The sequence below is a fragment of the Chrysemys picta genome, chromosome 2 (assembly GCF_011386835.1).
Source record: "Chrysemys picta bellii isolate R12L10 chromosome 2, ASM1138683v2, whole genome shotgun sequence".
Lineage (NCBI taxonomy): Eukaryota > Metazoa > Chordata > Testudines > Emydidae > Chrysemys > Chrysemys picta.
Window position 1 is genome coordinate 197,582,812 of NC_088792.1, and position 13,740 is coordinate 197,596,551.

The 13,740-nt window shown below is 39.5% G+C and overlaps 1 protein-coding gene across 1 annotated transcript; it reads left to right on the top strand.

The window, feature by feature from the left end:
- The first annotated feature begins 53 nt into the window (after positions 1 to 53).
- Positions 54 to 9,020, top strand: DSEL (dermatan sulfate epimerase like). The gene is made up of 2 exons (XM_024102077.3): positions 54 to 676; positions 1,838 to 9,020. Exon 2 carries the CDS (start codon positions 2,799 to 2,801, stop codon positions 6,447 to 6,449), a length of 3,651 nt encoding a protein of 1,216 aa, XP_023957845.2. The 5' UTR covers positions 54 to 676; positions 1,838 to 2,798; the 3' UTR covers positions 6,450 to 9,020.
- Positions 9,021 to 13,740: the final 4,720 nt, after the last annotated feature.

Here is a 13,740-nt window from a genome sequence, read left to right on the forward strand (position 1 = left end):
TAGCTCCGCCCGCCTTGGCAATGCTGCCGCCGCCGCCGCGCTGCCTCCTTCTCACTCCTCTCCGCAGCTGCCTCTCGACTCCCAGCCCCAGCTGCTGGGCTGCACAGCGAGGCGCAGGGGTGGCCGGGCCATCGGCTTGCGAGGCAGAAAGGGGGCTCCGCTCTGGAGACAGCCACTGGCTCGCCCGCCGCAGCAGCTAGAACTGCTCCCCCAGCCAAAAGGGCATCCCAGCCTGCCGCATGTGTAGCTAACTCTGCTGGGGAGTCCTGTTTTGTTTTCTCCCTACCGCATCCCCGCCCTCGGCGATTATTTTGTAGCGCTGGCTGCCCCCCGCCCCGCTTGATCTTTCTGGGGAGCAGTTTGAACACTATTGGAGAGAGAGAAAGAGATCTGCCGGCACTTGTCATGATAAGTATTAACAGCAAACAGAAGTCAGTCCCCGCGTTGATGAAGGGGGCGGCCCCTGGCCCTGTTGCGGGGCAGAGCTTTCTGACAAATTGCTGAAGTTCAGTTGATCGTGTCTGAAGTTGAGCTCTCAGAGCAAACCGAAAGGAGAAGAGCCGAGGGCCCCCGAGAGAACTACACTGCAGCCTGCTGTTTTCTTTTCAACACTTTTCTCAGCTATTCTGCCACAAGCTCTGGTGCGCTGTTCGCATGGACAAGAGAAGCTGCTAAGGTAAGCTGATGGCCTTATATTTTAAAACATGCATAAGTGCAAAAAGAGGAGAGCTGGGGAGGATTTTGTCACAGAAGTAGCGTGAGAGGTCAGATGAGACTATCAGTGATGCGTTTAACATATGCACAGTTTGCAACTGAAACTTGTTAAGTTGTCCAAACCCAACATAAGCAAACGGAGAAATTTTGCTGTGCACGAATTGGTTCATAGCGCCCTCTGATGGCTTCAGTCAAATATACACTGTGTGGCCACACTGTTAAGGAGTATACCAGGGGTCGGCAACCTTTCAGAAGTGGTGTGGCGAGTCTTCATTTATTCACTCTATTTTAAGGTTTTTCATGCCAGTAATACATTTTAACGTTTTTAGAAGGTCTCTTTCTATAAGTCTATAATATATAAGTAAACTATTGTTGTATGTAAAGTAAATACGGTTTTTAAATGCTTATGAAGCTTCATTTAAAATTAAATTAAAATGCAGAGCCCCCCAGACCGATGGCCAGGACCCGGGCAGTGTGAGTGCCACTGAAAATCAGCTTGCGTGCCGCCTTTGGCACGTGTGCCATAGGTTGCCTACCACTGGAGTATACAGTGCACATGGAGTAATATCAAACTTTTGATATATGTTCCCTTAAGGAAAAATAGGCTTCACCCTTAGAAGCAGGGCATCCAGTATATGTGCTTGTATGATATAGGTTCTGTAGAAATAAAGGGTTGAGAAACTTGGGAAAATGTTAATATCTTAACTTTTTTTAAATGATTAGGAGAATACACAAACACATACTAGAACTGTTTGGAAGGGAAGCCTGTTCTATATTTCTAATGAAGTATTACAGTTGCATTAGTTCACATGAACTCTGCTAATGTAAGAAGGTAAAATAATTTCTCAGGCCTGGCAGTTTCAGACAACTTGGGAAAAGTAAAAATAAAATAAAATAGAAACTCAGGAAATGAGTTAATTCTACTTTGATTCTGAAGCTAATTTAGTGAGCAGACTTTGACAAAGTTGTTCTTTATTGATTCTTTATAGCCTTAATATTTACTGTTCTGTAGATGAGAACCTGGAAATTCTTTGTGATGCATTTTACATATTTGTAGAATATATTTTGAGATCTATACTACATCAGAGAACTTTTTTTCCCCCTTGTTTTTGTGTTTCCACAGAAAGGATCAAATATGCAAAGCTAACAGAAAACAGAAATAGCACTTTTGGTTGAAAAACACTGGCTTTGCGCCCCTTTCAAGTGTTTTACTTTTACTTCGTGATGGGAAGAGTAGAATCATCGGAACCATTGAGACATAGGTTGGATTTCACTAGTTGAAGATGAAATGAAGATAATAGAAGACGACATGAGAGCATATTGTGTATTTTATGAATATTCATCAAAACAGACCTTCCACAAATAGACATGAACAGGAATTAGAAATACTATATATATTTTTTCCAGAGAGAGAGGCTAATGGAGAAATGTTATTGTTTTTCTCCCCCACTTTCACTCTCTCAAGCCTATGAAGAAGAAAAATTTTTATACAAACGAGAGAACAGGAAGGCTAGGGAGAGTAAATTTAACATCTGAGTCTATTGTAGAAAGTACTGAGCATTTCTACTTCAGCAAAAACAAAACATTGTTCTGAATAAATGTTATGATTTCATCATCAGTGCAATTTTTTCCTACTCTAGGAATGGCATTTTATCAGAATGTGAGGGGGAAAGATTTTTGTGTGAATTCAGTTATTTTAAATTCAAGTTTTGGGATCTTTTTCCAGTGCTTTTCAGCAAAAAAGATACTATGTTTTTTAGTCCCTTGACTTATGTAATCAGACTGTGTTTCACATGGGAAATGTAGAGACTTTACCTTCCCTTTAGTTTAATGTGTTATGCTTTACTGATGTAGCTGTGCAAAGTACAGACAAGGCACCTGTGTTTCAACTTTTCAGAAATCCTTTGTTTTGTTTTCAGTACTGTACTTCAGATAAGCTGAGCAGCGAGTCTATTTTATTCTTTTGTTTTTAAGCAAAAATGCCTTAAGTGTACACTGTTATATTATCTGGATCAACATTTGACATCTGAACACTGTGTTTTGTAAAGATGTATGCTTGAAGGGAAGGAACTGCCTAATGGATCATGGCTCTTATGTTTACAGTACATATTTTATTCCTAGCGTTAGCGATGTTTGCTCTCTCCACTTTTGAAGAATCTGTAAGCAATTACTCTGACTGGGTGACTTTCACAGAAAATGTGGATCAATATGAGAAACAGAAACTGCAAGATTTCAGTGCCAACCAGAAGCTGAAAAAAGCCGTTCTTCATCCAAGCTTATATTTTGATGCTGATGATATCCAAACACTGAGGCAAAAGTCTCGTACAAGCCATTTACATCTGTTCAGAGCTATCAGAGGTGCAGTGACAGTTATGCTGTCCAACCCATCATACTACCTACCTCCACCCAAGCATGCTGATTTTGCTGCAAAGTGGAATGAGATTTATGGTAACAATCTGCCTCCCTTAGCTTTTTATTGTTTGCTATGCCCGGAAGATAAAGCTGCCTTTGATTTTGTTCTAGAATACATGGACAGAATGGCTGGCTACAAAGACTGGCTGGTTGAGAATGCTCATGGAGATGAAGTGCCACTTGGCCACTCCTTAACAGGTTTTGCCACTGCTTTTGACTTCTTATATAGCTCACTGGATAACATCAGAAGACAAAAATATCTAAAGAAAATATGGGTTGTGAGTGAGGAAATGTACGAATATTCAAAAGTCCGCTCATGGGGAAAGCAACTTCTCCATAACCACCAAGCCACTAATATGCTAGCACTGCTCACAGGCGCCCTGGTTACTGGGGTGGACAAAAAATCTCAGACAAATATTTGGAAACATGCTGTAGTTGATGTGATGGAAAAAAACATGTTTCTGCTCAATCACATCATAGATGGTTCTTTGGACGAAGGAGTAGCTTACGGCAGTTACACAGCTAAGTCAGTAACCCAATATGTTTTCCTGGCCCAGCGCCATTTTGGTATTAATAACCTAGAAAACAATTGGCTAAAAATGCACTTTTGGTTTTATTATGCTACACTGTTACCAGGCTATCAGAGGACTGTGGGCATAGCAGATTCTAATTATAACTGGTTTTATGGCCCTGAAAGCCAGCTGGTTTTCCTGGATACGTTTGTAATGAAGAATGGAGCTGGCAATTGGCTGGCACAACAGATTAGAAAGCACAGGCCCAAGGATGGCCCGATGGTGCCATCCACCGCACAAAGGTGGAGCACACTTCACACTGAATACATCTGGTATGCTGCAGAACTAACTCCTCAACCTCCCCCTGACTATGGCACTGCTAAGATGCATGTGTTTCCTAACTGGGGGGTTGTTACTTATGGGGCTGGGTTGCCAAATACTCAGACCAATACCTTTGTGTCTTTTAAATCTGGAAAGCTAGGTGGCCGTGCAGTCTATGACATAGTTCACTTTCAGCCATATTCCTGGATTGATGGATGGAGGAGTTTCAATCCAGGGCATGAACATCCAGATCAGAACTCATTTACTTTTGCCCCCAATGGACAGGTGTTTGTATCCGAGGCCCTATATGGACCCAAGTTCAGCCACTTGAATAATGTACTGGTGTTTGCTCCATCTCCTACAAGTCAGTGTAATCAACCTTGGGAGGGACAACTTGGGGAGTGTGCACAGTGGCTTAAGTGGATTGGTGATGAGGTTGGAGACTCAGCTGGGGAGATTATAACAGCCTCTCAGTATGGGGAGATGATGTTTGTGAGTGGTGAGGCAGCATCTGCCTACTCTTCTGCAATGAAACTGAAAAGCGTGTATCGTACTTTGCTACTCCTAAATGCTCAGACATTGCTAGTAGTAGACCATATTGAGAAGGAGAAAGACTCTCCCCTCAGCTCTGTCAGTGCCTTCTTTCATAATCTTGACATTGATTTTAAATATATACCCTATAAGTTTATGAACAAATATAGTGGAGCCATGATGGATGTGTGGGATGCTCACTATAAGATGTTTTGGTTTGATCATCATGGGAGTAGTCCTGTTGCCAGGATACAAGAGGCAGAGCAAGCAGCAGAGTTCAAAAAGCGGTGGACTCAGTTCATAAATGTTACCTTTCCTATGAAAACCACTGTTACAAGAATCGCATATGTGTTCTATGGACCGTATGTTAATGTTTCTAACTGCAGGTTCATAGATGATTCCAAATATGGATTTCAAATTTTTCTAAATGTCAACAACACTGAAAATATTGTCTCCATTGTGACTGAATATGACAGTATGAGGACAAGGTTCAATTATTTGGGATTTGGTGGCTTTGCCAAGGTAGCTGATCAAAACAAAGTTATCAAATTTGGTCTAGGCACTGAAGCTGTACAAGAACAGATAACAAATAATAGAACAGTTTTCCCATTTGGATTCAAAGTGAATATAATAGCAGGATTAGTTTTGGGCATTAGTTTGGTTATACTGGCTTTTCAGTGGCGGTTTTACATTTCCTTCAGCAAATTGTTGCGCTGGATACTAATTCTGGTTATCACACTGTGGTTTATTGAACTGTTGGATGTATGGAGCACTTGCACTCAGCCTATCTGTGCAAAATGGAGCAGTGACATCATAAATGTAGACCCTGATACAGGCAATACAGCCAAACACTTAGAAGGAAACCCTGTTGTTTTGCCAGATGTGGTAATTACCTCACTTCCCAGTTCTGGAGCAGACATTTTAAAGCAACTTTTTTTTAACAGCAGTGATTTCATATACATCAGGATCCCTACAACTTACCTTGATATTCCTGAAACTGAATTTGAAATTGACTCATTTGTAGATGCATGTGAATGGAAGGCTTCTGATATCCAAAGTGGCCGTTTCCGTCTACTCCGAGGCTGGCTCCAATCCCTAGTCCAAGACACAAAACTGCATTTACAAAATATTCATTTACATGAAGCCAGCAGAAGTAAATTAGCTCAGCATTCTACCATAAGTAAGGACAAAAAGAAAAGATCCAGAAAGAGAGAGTCTTTGTCAGAACAAAGAAGCAGAACAAGAGGAAAATTAGACAAAGATGCTGAATACGTTAGGGAACTGAGGAGACACCTTGCCTATTATCCAAATGCACGTCCTGTGCTTAGTTTAAATAGTGGGAGCTGGACATTAAAGCTTCCTTTCTTTCAAGAAATCATAGGTCCCTCAATGAGGGCATTGTATGTAGTAAGGGATCCTCGGGCATGGATCTACTCAATGTTGTATAAAAGTAAGCCAAGCCTTTACTCCTTGAAAAATGTTCCACAGCACTTAGCTATGCTGTTTAAAATGGAAGGCGGGAAAGAAAAGTGTGGTTTAAATTCAGGCTATGCCTTTGAATATGAATCACTGAGGGAAGAACTCTTGGATTCTAGGTCAAATGCAGTTTCCGTGCTGTCCCATTTGTGGCTAGCAAACACAGCAGCAGCGCTGCGAGTAAATGGGGATCTGCTGCAGACAAATTATCAGCTGGTCAAGTTTGAAGATATTGTGAGCTCTCCTCAGAAGACAGCTGAAGCAATTTATGCTTTCCTTGGTATTCCTCTGTCTCCTGCTAGCTTAAACCAAATATTGTTTGCCACCTCCACCAATCTTTTCTACCTTCCTTATGAAGGTGAAATATCACCAACTAGTATTCATGCCTGGGAACAAAATATGCCTATTGAGGAAATTAGACTGATTGAGGACATCTGCTGTACCTTGATGGACCACTTAGGATACCCAAAGTTTACAGTTTAAATGCTGCAGGTCAGCAGTAGTTTGCACTAATGATCCCCAACTCCTCAGTATGTGAATAAGAATTAGAGAGTTTGTTTATTCTTGTAAAATGTGTGTACAGTCTGTTACATGCAGAAAGATTTATTTAAAAAATAGATATTTGTTCTAGCAGGATTTTTAAAAACAAACACATATAACTACTTTTGCTGCCTTTCAAATAAAGCTGTGTTAATCTTTACAAATCTACCAGCTGAGGAATGGATAGGTCAAGGGATTGGTAATAAATTATGGAGCCTTGCACTTCCAGGTGAACAATTTGACTCCATCCCAAGTGGGTAGTTGCCCAAAGTAGTTACCGTTTGATGGGTATTTGGTGGCCTATATGAAATGAGTTGCTGGTCTCAGCCCAGTTCATAATGGCAGCGCCTTGGGATCAGATTTGCAGTATATTCCGGCCACTTGCTACTCCAATGGGGCAAAGTAGCCATAAACTCAGTAAAACTGGGGTTTAAATCTGTTGTTCATCACTTGAGTTGGTGTACTGGTAAATCTGGCTCCTTATTAGCGGTCTCAGCAGACAGGCCAAGGACTGACTAGGCATAGAAACTGAATGACATGTGATGTGGTTCCAGGTCAGAACGGAAGAACTTTGGTAGGGTTTTATGAGGACGAGTTCTTCCTGTAACTATTCTGTAGATAAAGAGAAGACTTCAGTCTCCAGTTCCATCAATCTGGCACCTTCTGTGAGCACTAAATGAACTTTGGGGATGGGCAGGAGAGGGAAACCATCACAAGAAATCCATAAAACCCCATAAATCTATCAGTTAAATATTAGCTGGGAGGTTTCTGAAGGATCCTGTGAAACTCTGATACTGCTTCACCATACTAAACTGCCCCTGGATTTTCAAAGCTGCTAACGTCCTCGCTACTGATGCTGCTGCTCTGTGCAGCTCCTCTTGGCTAAGAGAAGCTGAAGGAACTCCCTCTTTTCTCAGTAAGACTCCTCCATCCTTCTTTGTTTGTTGTAACACACTATGAAGTCTCTCTTCTTTTTAGCTGACCATTGTGCATAACTCTCACTAATTCCAGTGGCAAAGGTGTAGGAGTTCCTGTCAATGCAAACATTTGATGTCGTCATCATCATCAGTGGTAATATATTAATATCAGGTAGGAATGTAGTGATTAGAAGAGCCCAGATAAATCTCCAGACCTGTGTTTCATCAGTATACATACATCAGTTACATCTGTATACTAGATTTGCCATCAACATCTTATGGCTGGTCAAGGTTGCTCTTTGCGTTGTCACTTCAAAGAGGTTTCTCTCACCTACTGCAGGCTTGGATGACAATTAATCTTAGTAATTTCTTTCCAGCATCTGATTATTTTAAAATATGATCCTTGTTTCTTTAAATCTGCACTGAAATGTCACATCAATTTGGAAATAAACACCCTTTGTGGGGTGAATATTTGCTTTTGGTAATATCTTTGTCATGCTGCTCTTGTGTTTTTCCTTGAGCCATATTTTTTTTTCTTTTCACAATGTTCTTTTTTTTAAAGAAAAAGACATTGTTGAAAGTCTCCTAATTTATCTTACTCTGCGTTCTTTTAAAATGCATACATACTGTAAACGTCTTCAGTTGTGTAAATCAAACCATAGATGATGTCAGAGACATCTGCTTCCTTTACCGTCTGTTTTTTTTTTTCCATTACTAATGAAATTGTCATGAAATGTGCTTAGTTTTGTTTGTAGGAGCTGGAATCAGAGTTTTGTGCTATTATATTGAAATATAACAGTAGAGTAATTACCATATATTTGGGTGACAAGCATTAGGCAATGTCAAGATGTAATGAGTTTCTCTCTACAGATTGCAATCCTCTTGCTGATGTTGAATATTAACATCTTGCTGATGTACTCCCCTTTTTTCCTGCTGTTCCCCCCACCTCTCCCCCCCCCCATGCACACATACAGATTTTCTACACCCTCTGCATCATTTTGTGATCTCTTCTTCTGACCTAGATAGAAGTGACTCTTTCTCAGCCATTCATTATTATGTCAAAATGTGCCTCTGGTGTGATAAAGCTGTTGATATGTTGCAGTCTCACTAACCATAACTTGGCTGTCACTTTCCTTTGATTATAATAGGGACTCAGAGCTGCTTTTTCCCTTCTTCTTTCCTGGGTCTTACCTCTGGCTAGGTAGAATGTCATGTTAAAAGAAATATTAAAGTTTTTTTAATGTACACTAACATGTAAGTGAAATTTTGGATCCCGACTATCATTCTCTCAAATCAGTTTTTTTTCTCTCTCTCTCTCTATCAGTCATATGTAAAATTGTTGCATTGTTGTCAACACCGTTGCTTTTATTTGACAGACAGAGCATTTGCTTATCTTCCCAGGATTTATGATCTTGAATCAGAACAAATAGAAAGGCTTTCCTCTGTCATCTGTTTTAGGACTGTTCAAAGTAGGACTCAGGATTGACTGTGTTTTGGGGGAAGTAGGAAAGAATATAAAGATCTCTTCTTGATAGTGTCGCATGAAAGGCTACAAATAAATTTTAAACCAGCTCTTTTTGAGAGGGTGAGGTGAAAAGGTGGACACTCATGTATCAGTAGGTCGTCCCTGCAGCTTTCAGCATATAGGGTTATCTCATGCCCTTTGGCTGATAATACATGTCACTACCACCATTTATTCTGGCATACACAAGATTTAGGACCTAATTATCCCCAGTCTTGCATCTTCTGAAGTTAAACCAACTATAATGTGCTTCTGTTCGGGTTTGGTAACGTTTTGTACCCCTTTGTACAGATGTAATTGACTCCACGAGGTACATGACTGGGGAGAATTAGATTCTTTGTTCCCAGATCTTTTTTGGCGAAGAGTTATATCAAAAGCTCACAAAAAAAATAAAAAAGAAAAGGAAAGAAAGAAAGAAAGAGAGAATGAGTCTAAAGAAAGTAATGACTGAAAGCCATAGTCCTAAAGTTTCAAAATTCTAATTGCATGCATTACAGGAGCTTAAAATAACACAATACCATTATATATTCTAAGGAAACTGAGCACATGGTGTTTTTGCTTCAAAACTGCTAACAAAGAACCCTATGATAGAGAACATTTCTACTTGCTGGGAAGAAAAGAGCATATGTCAACTAAACCACAGAGGACTATGTATAAAAGTAGCTTATGGGACTGGATTAATCTCACAGAAGGAAAGAATATCAGAGCAAGTGAGGCTCTGTAGTGTTGTGGGGGCCTAATTTCTATAGAACACTTAACACAAACAAGAATCCAGAAATCCCAGGACAGCAGATTTGAATTTTTATTTTTTTAGGCTGTATACAATTAAAATATTTCTAAAAATGCAGTATCCCAGAGCTTCATACTGATCCTATTCAGACCTGCTTTTTCATGTATCATGCCTCCATTGTCCAGTGGGTTCAACAGTTTTGCAGTCCAGTCATACAAAAAAGTATCCATTGACTTCAAGTTGTGTGGTCTGTGAATGAAAAGAGTGCAGGATCAAAATGTAATCAAATGTGTCTAAATTTCTGTGATGTCACCTGCATAACAGTTTATGGATTTTGGTAGCATTTTAGAAACTGCACAACTATAATTAGAGCTGGTTGGGAAAAAAAAGTCTGTCAGTTTTGTTTTACCAGAAAATTGCTTTTCAACGCAGTGGAAATGTTCATGCAAAAATACCTGTTTTCATCAGATAAATGAGTTTTTAATCAGAATACCTTAAACTGAAAACAAAATACTGGTTTTGACAAAAACATGAAAAATTGTTTTGAGAAAAGCTGATAACATCCCCTTTCCCCATTTTTTGTCTAAAGTTGGAGAAAAATGGGGAGAACAAATCCGTCAGCTCTCCCTACAATTCAAATGTGCATTCAATTGGCTCTCATCCTCCGTTGTAACACAGCCAAGTTGCACTGATGTAAGTGAAAGCAGAATTTGGCCCACTGTTTGATCAAGTATTCTAAAATTAGGCTTCCGGGCTTTGACAACTGGCCTATCTTTTAATCATTCCGTTGTGCCCGGGGCAGATGAGAAGATGGAAAAATAATAAGGTACATCAATCTATTGTTTTAGGTTGAAGAAATCAATACTTTGAAAATTATCTTTTAATTAACAGCTAGTTATAAGTAAAATAAGCTGTGGGAGGCCTGAAATCTGATGGTATGGCAATTCTCCAGCTACTTTTAATTTAAAATAGATCGGCTGTTAAATTTTAAATGATTTCTGAGTTAGTTACATGACTCCATGACCACAATAAGTACTTGTCAGAGGGTATGTCTATGCTGTTGCAAGGAGTATGCCTCCCAGCCCAGACAGGAAAAGACACTAGCTTACCTCGAACTAGGTTGCTAAAAATAGGAGTATGAACATTGCGGCATGAACTAGCCACCTACGTCCAAGCTGGCTGACCCCCTGTATCCGAGCTCAGGTGATTAGCCCAAGCTGCCACCCTTACTACCACATCCATGCAGTTATTTTTAGCATGCTAGCTCGAGCTGAGTTAGCATGTATTTATCTCGGCTGGAAGGCATTATCCCAGCTGCAGTGTAGACATACCAAGAGGCTCTCCAATCAAGTGAATGTTGAATGCCTTTGTACTGAAATTCTAGGCTAGAACCCTCAATGTATAAAAATCTAAGTTAACAGGAAGGGCAAGCAGAGAGCTGGAAAAATATGTATGCTAGTTAGGAGAATGCCCATTGCAAAACCATATCTGAGACCTGTGTGTATGTTTCATTTAGGAGTTAAATAGAAGGAGGTATTAGGGGAAGTAGGACTAAATAATCCAGGGGATTGGTAATGAATAGGAACCTTTCTTTGGTATGTCACTGGTTTGAGTCTAGCTCTAGGTCATTACAGACCTAAGGTCATTACCATATTGACCAAATCCTGTTGACTTACCCATACAAGTAGTACCATTGACTCCAGTGGAAGTACATGGATGAGGAAGGTGAGTGGGGTTTACACAGACTGTATCAGGGTTCAAGGACAAGACTATAGCAGGGTTCAAAAAAGAACTAGATACATTCATGGAGGATAGGTCCATCAATGGCTATTAGCGAGTATGAGCAGGAATGGTGTCCCTAGCCTCTGTTTGCCAGAAGCTGGGAATGGGCAAAAGGGGATGGATCACTTGATTATCTGTTCTGTTCAGTCACTCTGGGGCACCTGGCATTGGCCACTGTCAGAAGACAGGATACTAGGCTAGATGGACCTTCGGTCTGATCCAGTATGGCTGTTCTTATGTAGTTAAATGTGGACTCAGTATTGTTAAAACAACAAGGAGTCTGGTGGCGCCTTAAAGACGAACAGATTTATTTGGGCATAAGCTTTCGTGGGTAAAAACCTCACTTCTTCAGATATAAGTGAGGTTTTTACCCACAAAAGCTTATGCCCAAATAAATCTGTTAGTCTTTAAGGTGCCACCAGACTCCTTGTTGTTTTTGTAGATACAGACTAACACAGCTACCCTGATACTTGTCAGTATTGTTACTGACAGTACATGATCACATTACGAAAACCACCATCACAACTGGTATCGTTATTAATAGCCTCAATATTTTTCCACTGGCAGATCATGGATACAGGACTTCAGTACCCTGATATCATTCTGGCACCTTTCACTAGTACTAACATTCAAATGCTCATCCAAACCAACCTCAGTACTTTAAGATGCCACTTTTCCAGCAAATAATGAATTTTTGAAAATTTAGCCTGGGTAAAATTTCAATATTTCCATGTATAAATGTTTGCAGCTTCCATATAGATAAAGAAATTTTCCACAGAAATAAATTTTTACTCATTATAAACAGTCTTTTACTTTCACCAATGCACAGTCAGCCAAAATAAATATATAAATTAATTAATTAAATAAAGGAAGGTGAACGCTTTTGTCAAAATGACATTATGCAGACATGAGATGTCACCCACTGTAATCATAACTTATTTGCATGGTTCCATTCATTGATCAGATGGAATTTTCATTTTAAACAGAAAAATTTAATATTTCACTGTTTATTACCTTGAGATGATGTGACAAATGACATCCAGGAGAGAGCTGGATCCTTAGGGGACTATAGGTTATTTCTATTACTATGGTCGTGTTACTGTGATTTTCTTGGTTAATATGACCAGGTGTAACCTTTTGAAATTCTGCAGTATCTGTTCTCAAAACATTTGCCCTAGACAATTCATGATCAAGGGTTAAAGTACGGTCCATGTATATTTGGCAAACAAGTAGAGAGCACCTGTGTGAGTGACCTGTTTGTTGTTATATTTGGAAATAAACTTAAAGTATTTTTGTAATTTGAATTTGTGACATTTATTTTTAAGAAAGAACTCACTGAAATTAGTTTTTAAAAATACCTTCACCAAGAAGCATACATAACTAACCAAACCAAGCACATTATCTTATCATCATAGCCCTGGTCTTCCCTTTCTCCTGAACTTGTTTTGGCCTCAGTTCAGAACACCACTTAAACATGTGTTTAAGAACACCATTAATGAGGATGCTTTCCTGAATCAAGGTTTCTGTAGGCCTAGACACATTCTCATTGAATTCATCCTCATTCCACTTACAAATGTAAAATTGCAGATGTTCATAAGTGGAAGATCAGGGCCTTATATTGTAAAGTGTTCGGAGCAGAGACTGTGAGTTGAAATCCTGGCTTATTGAACTCAATGAGGCCAACATTTCTGAAGTGTTTTCTGTCTGGAAAGGGCCATGCAAAATTATGGCACTAATAATAATACCTAGCTCTTATATAATGTATTTCATTGGTAGATTTCAAAGCACTACACAAAAAAGGTAAGCTTTCTTATCCTACAGCTCAGGAAGTGAAGTGACTTGCCAAAGGTCACCCAGAAGGCCAGTGGCTGTGCTGGTAATAAAGCTCAGGTCTCCTAAGTCCCAGTCCATCACTCTATCCACTAGACAACACTGCCTCTCTTAAATAAATGATAAAGAATAAGTGCGTTGGGGACAATCTGTGATAACACTATCTGGCTTTAAAAGTTATCTAGAGTTGTCTTTTGCTCTTTAATATTTAAAGAAATATTTAGATCACAGGGAAATATTGTATATCTATTTCTTAATATTTCCAAAAGACCTGAAATTACAGAAACCAAAAGCCTCTGTATATCATACAAGATTATTCTTCTTGGTGTATGATACATTGCAGAAAATGAAAAGTAATGTTTTGTAGGGTTTAATATCTGAATCACTTTTTAACCTGAATCAAAGCTACAGGTTAAGATTATCTGATACATTTATAGACCACAAAAGAAAGGA